The following is a 4,266-nucleotide window of genomic DNA, read 5'->3' as shown; positions in this document are numbered from 1 at the left end:
TCTTGGATGTGTCATTTGATCTTGGATGTAGTAAGCGACGTACGAAGAACAGGCCCCAGATTTTTAAAACACCAAACATCAGTATCTTCTCCAAAATCTACATTGGTTAGGCTCTGATCATTTATGTTAATCGCAGCGTAACTGTATAAATATCATAGTCCCCTCTTATTTGCCTGTTGCAGATCACCATAGAGATTGCTCAGGACTTACTTTAAGAATGACTTCTAGGCCGTAAGTAATGAGTTAAATATATCAACTTTTCAGTTAATAATGAAACAAAATAAATTAGAAGATGTTTTAACAGTTGTTTCTTCAAAACTGCTTTCTGGTTGAGAACATCAAAGAATATAAACATTGATAACCTGAAAATAAACTTTTTTGTTTTTGTCCTTCTGTTGGACTTCTAAAAAGGCAGCCATTCATTGCTGGCATATATTTGCTCATGTCTGTGGACACAGTTATCCTTCCAGGACAAAGAGGTATGCTATAAGTCTTTTAACATAGCACAGTCCAACCTGCAGTAAATCGTGTGTTTGTGTGTGACAAAGTCTCATTTACGGGTTTATGTACTTTGTCATATAACAAAACTAACTTGGATAGCGTCTTTATTTGTAAGTAACAAATTGAATAGGTTGATTTTGTTCATCTGGACGTAGCGTTTCGAGAAATGTTTCATCACTCATCCAAGTGACTTCTTCAGCCTCAGCTGACTGCAGGTTTTCCCAACCTTATAAACAGTACATTGCACATTTTCTTCTGTGATTGCAGCTATTCTATAACTCTCTGTGAATGGTACTCATGGCCATTGATCTATCGTCTATGATCAATGGTTGTTGATCAATGGTCATGAGAATTTCCATATTAATGATCAAGGAACTGACCTCACAGCCCAGTGTTTGTTTAGTGGGCTGGTTTCAGTTATTGTGCAATATACTGTTTATAAGGTTGGGGAAACCTGCAGTCAGCTGAAACTAAAGAGGTCACTTGCATGAGTGACGAAACGTTTCTCCCTTTGAATATACTATGTCCAGATGAACAGAATCAACCTTTTGGAATTTACTTATCTGGATGATTGAGCATGCATCAAGACAAATTGAATAAATATTTAAAAGTAAAGCCAGCTGTTTCAGTCTGTTCACAAATGCTTGATAGAATGCATGAATGGATAAGTCAGAAGAAAAGTGATGCCTGTCCTGACTTGCTTTGCTTTCCTGTGTTAGTTACAGATGCAGATGTCGCATGCGATTATACTTCATATCCAATCTACCCATTTGCCTTCAGGACCCACACACACCGCCTTGGTGAGAAAAACAAATAATTTTCTAACTTTTTCAGATCTTTTTTTTTTATCAGTATAAGTGTTAGTATAAGTGTTAGTATGAATTAGTCTGTTTTTCACAGGTAAAGTGGTCAGTGGCTACAGAATCCGAGATGGGAAGTGGACCCTGATTGGGAGACAATCCCCTCAGCTACCACAGGTAGGTCATTAAATCAAAGGCCCATTTTTGGGAACCACACAGTACTGTGCTTGAGCAAACTCTCATTTCTTTATATACTGCTCAAAAATATGTTTCTAAATCATGGTTGGCTTGGGGATCAAATACATTAAATAAATTGAAGGAACACTTTTAAAGTATAGTATCAAGTCAATTAAACTTCTGGGATACTGATCCGGGCAGTTAAATATTAGAAAGGTTGTTAATCAATTTCAGCTGCTTGATGTTGGTGAAAAGAACAACAGGTACACAAAAGAGGGTCAAGAATGAGACAAGCCCCAAAACGGCAATGGTTTTCCAGGTTGAGGGCCCTGACATTTTTTCCATCCTCATCTTTCCTGACTGTATATATACTTTATATCCAGGTGATACTTAGACTTTAAAAAATGTTGGATAGATAGTCCAGTTCCTCTAGGATGGCCCGTTCATATGTGCCATTTGCAAAGGTTTGCTGTGTTTCTCAGCTTATTCTCAAGAGCATGAAGGAGAAAGGCAATTACTTTAGGAGAGCTGGGGAGTACAAGTTCCTTACCCAATTATAACTGGTATGTGTTCCTTTGTACAAGAAGGAACAGTATGAGCATTGCTAGATCCCTACAAAAAGATCTCCCACAGAGCATTGGTGTGAATGTCTATTACCGGAAAATCAAGCCATCCACATAATGTACTGTAAAAGAAAACATGATTCACCAGACTAGGCCACCTTTTTTCCATTGCTCTGTGTTATAGTTCTTATGCTTTACAATGCCCATTGTTTGTGCTTTAGAGGTGCACAGGGTTCAGCATGGGAACCCTGACTGGTCTGCACTGTGTATTCTGATACATTTCTATCAGAACCACACTTTCTTTTGGCAGTTTCAGCCACATTCGCTCATCTGTTGGATCAATTCACACAGGCCAGTCTTTGCTCCCTATGTGCATCAGTGATGTACATGGAGTGACACATTTGGCTGCCCATGACCTTGTTGCTGGTCCTGTTGGGGCCGAGAGGGCCAGGCTGTGGGTGTGGACTCAAATGCAGACACAGAGGGAGGCAAAACAGGCGTGAACACAGTGCTTTATTTACAGTGCCTAGTGAACTTACAAAGCAGGAAACTATGAATGCTATGAACTGAGGGGCCAAACTATGAACATGAAACTCTGAGTGCTATGACTAGGTGCTAGATTTCACCGATGGATCCTGGGAATGGAAAAAGGGGCACCGGCTTGGATGGAGGTACGCAGTCACTATAATGAGAGGAGACAAGTAGTCAGTGGCAGTCTAGTGAATCACAGCTGAAGGAGTAGACTATGGTGGTTAGGGCTTATGCGTTGCAGGTTAAAGTGTCATGTGATGAGGGGGTGTCCAAGGAGTTCCGGGTGAGGAGTGTCCAGAGAGGATCCAGAATATACTTGGAGTGAGGGACTTGGCAGGGAGGCAGGCAGGTGTAGTCCGATGATGGAAAGGAAGCAACCAGATGACAGAACCAGCGTCCAGGCGGAGATGTGAGTAGTTTAGCTTGGGAAGTGCGACTGCCAGGTGGGTCCTATGACAAAGAAAACACGGTGAGGAGAAAAGCAGTAGTTAAGGGCTCTCACAAGGGCTTGGCGGCCTAGCACTAACGTGAGTTAGCAGAAGATCTAGCAGAGGTCTGTTGTGAATGCTGGTCTTATATGCTGGTGACTTGATTGGAACCAGGTGTGGAAGCTGATTGGAGTCTCTGCCTGAAGGTGGAGCCCAGCGGAGTGGAAAAACCCCGTACTCACCCGGACCATAACAGGTCCACCAGTTATCTTTCCTTGGACCACTTCTGATAGATACTGACCACTGCAGAATACACCACAAGAACTGCAGTTTTGGAGCTGCTCTGATCCAATCATGTGCGCATCACAGTTTGGCCCTAGTCAAAATCTTTCAAATCCTTAAGCTCAGCCATTTTTCCTGCTTCTAACACATTAAGATTAAGGACAAAATGTTCACTCATTAACAGAAGCTATGATGAAGAGATTAATCTGTTACGTCAAGACACAACTCTAGCGTCTAGGCACTGTAAGTAGGTGCCTTTTTAGGCCTGAATAATGTATACAGCAATTTTAAATACCTTAACAAACAACTAAAAAATTGTCCTAGGTACAAAAACTGCAAGAAACCTAATGTAAAAGCAGGTCTTCTCTTTCTTTCTCTTTAATGCTTTCTCTCTTTCTTGCCAACGTTGTCTGTTTCTTTTCAAGTACAGTTTAGTTTTCTCTTTGCTCACCACTGACTGATTTTTTTCTCTTTAGGCTTTCTATCCTGCTAACAAGCAGGTGACTGTGAAATATGGTGATACCCTTGCTGCCAGATGTGTGTTCACTGGTGAGGGTAAAACCTCAAAAACTTACATTGGGTGAGTTCTTCAACCTAATGTAACCTTAGTGAAAAAGTATTAGACTTATATCCATTTACTGTTTTTCTCAATATGGTATGCACTGAAGGCATAAAGAAACCAAGCATTAAGCTTCCAAGCATTAAGATTTAAAAAAGCACTGTGCTAAAATTGTATTGATCTTAATTTAAAAAAATGTCTCGTACCAAAGTCTGCCCTGCCTTTCCACATAAGAATGTATCTAGAATGTGGGTTTTTTGTATGTGCCTGGCCCGTAAGGCCAGCTAGTATATGGTAAAATGGTAAATGGCCTGTATTTATATAGCGCTTTACTAGTCCCTAAGGACCCCAAAGTGCTTTACATAACCAGTCATCCACACACACACATTCACACACTGGTGATGGCAAGCTACATTGTAGCCAAC

The 4,266-nt window shown here is 40.8% G+C and overlaps 1 protein-coding gene across 6 annotated transcripts in view; it reads left to right on the top strand.

Moving 5' to 3' along the window:
- Positions 1-4,266, top strand: part of pam (peptidylglycine alpha-amidating monooxygenase) — a 44,938-nt gene that overhangs the window by 29,849 nt on the left and 10,823 nt on the right. For 5 of the 6 annotated variants that reach the window (XR_006055457.1, XM_014340330.2, XM_014340329.2 and 2 more), the window contains 5 exons: positions 183-231; positions 412-479; positions 1,221-1,301; positions 1,402-1,478; positions 3,759-3,862. Coding sequence is in view for 5 of the 6 variants with exons in the window: in XM_014340330.2 (XP_014195816.1) it covers positions 183-231; positions 412-479; positions 1,221-1,301; positions 1,402-1,478; positions 3,759-3,862 (379 nt within the window). In the remaining variant the exon portion in view is untranslated. The remainder of the gene's footprint in view (positions 1-182; positions 232-411; positions 480-1,220; positions 1,302-1,401; positions 1,479-3,758; positions 3,863-4,266) is intronic. The other variant, XM_014340331.2, reaches the window with a different exon arrangement.

This window comes from Haplochromis burtoni, unplaced genomic scaffold, assembly GCF_018398535.1.
Source record: "Haplochromis burtoni strain Fernald_Lab_line unplaced genomic scaffold, NCSU_Asbu1 Contig_356, whole genome shotgun sequence".
NCBI classification, from domain to species: Eukaryota; Metazoa; Chordata; class Actinopteri; order Cichliformes; family Cichlidae; genus Haplochromis; species Haplochromis burtoni.
This window is presented reverse-complemented; position numbering and strand designations above follow the sequence as displayed.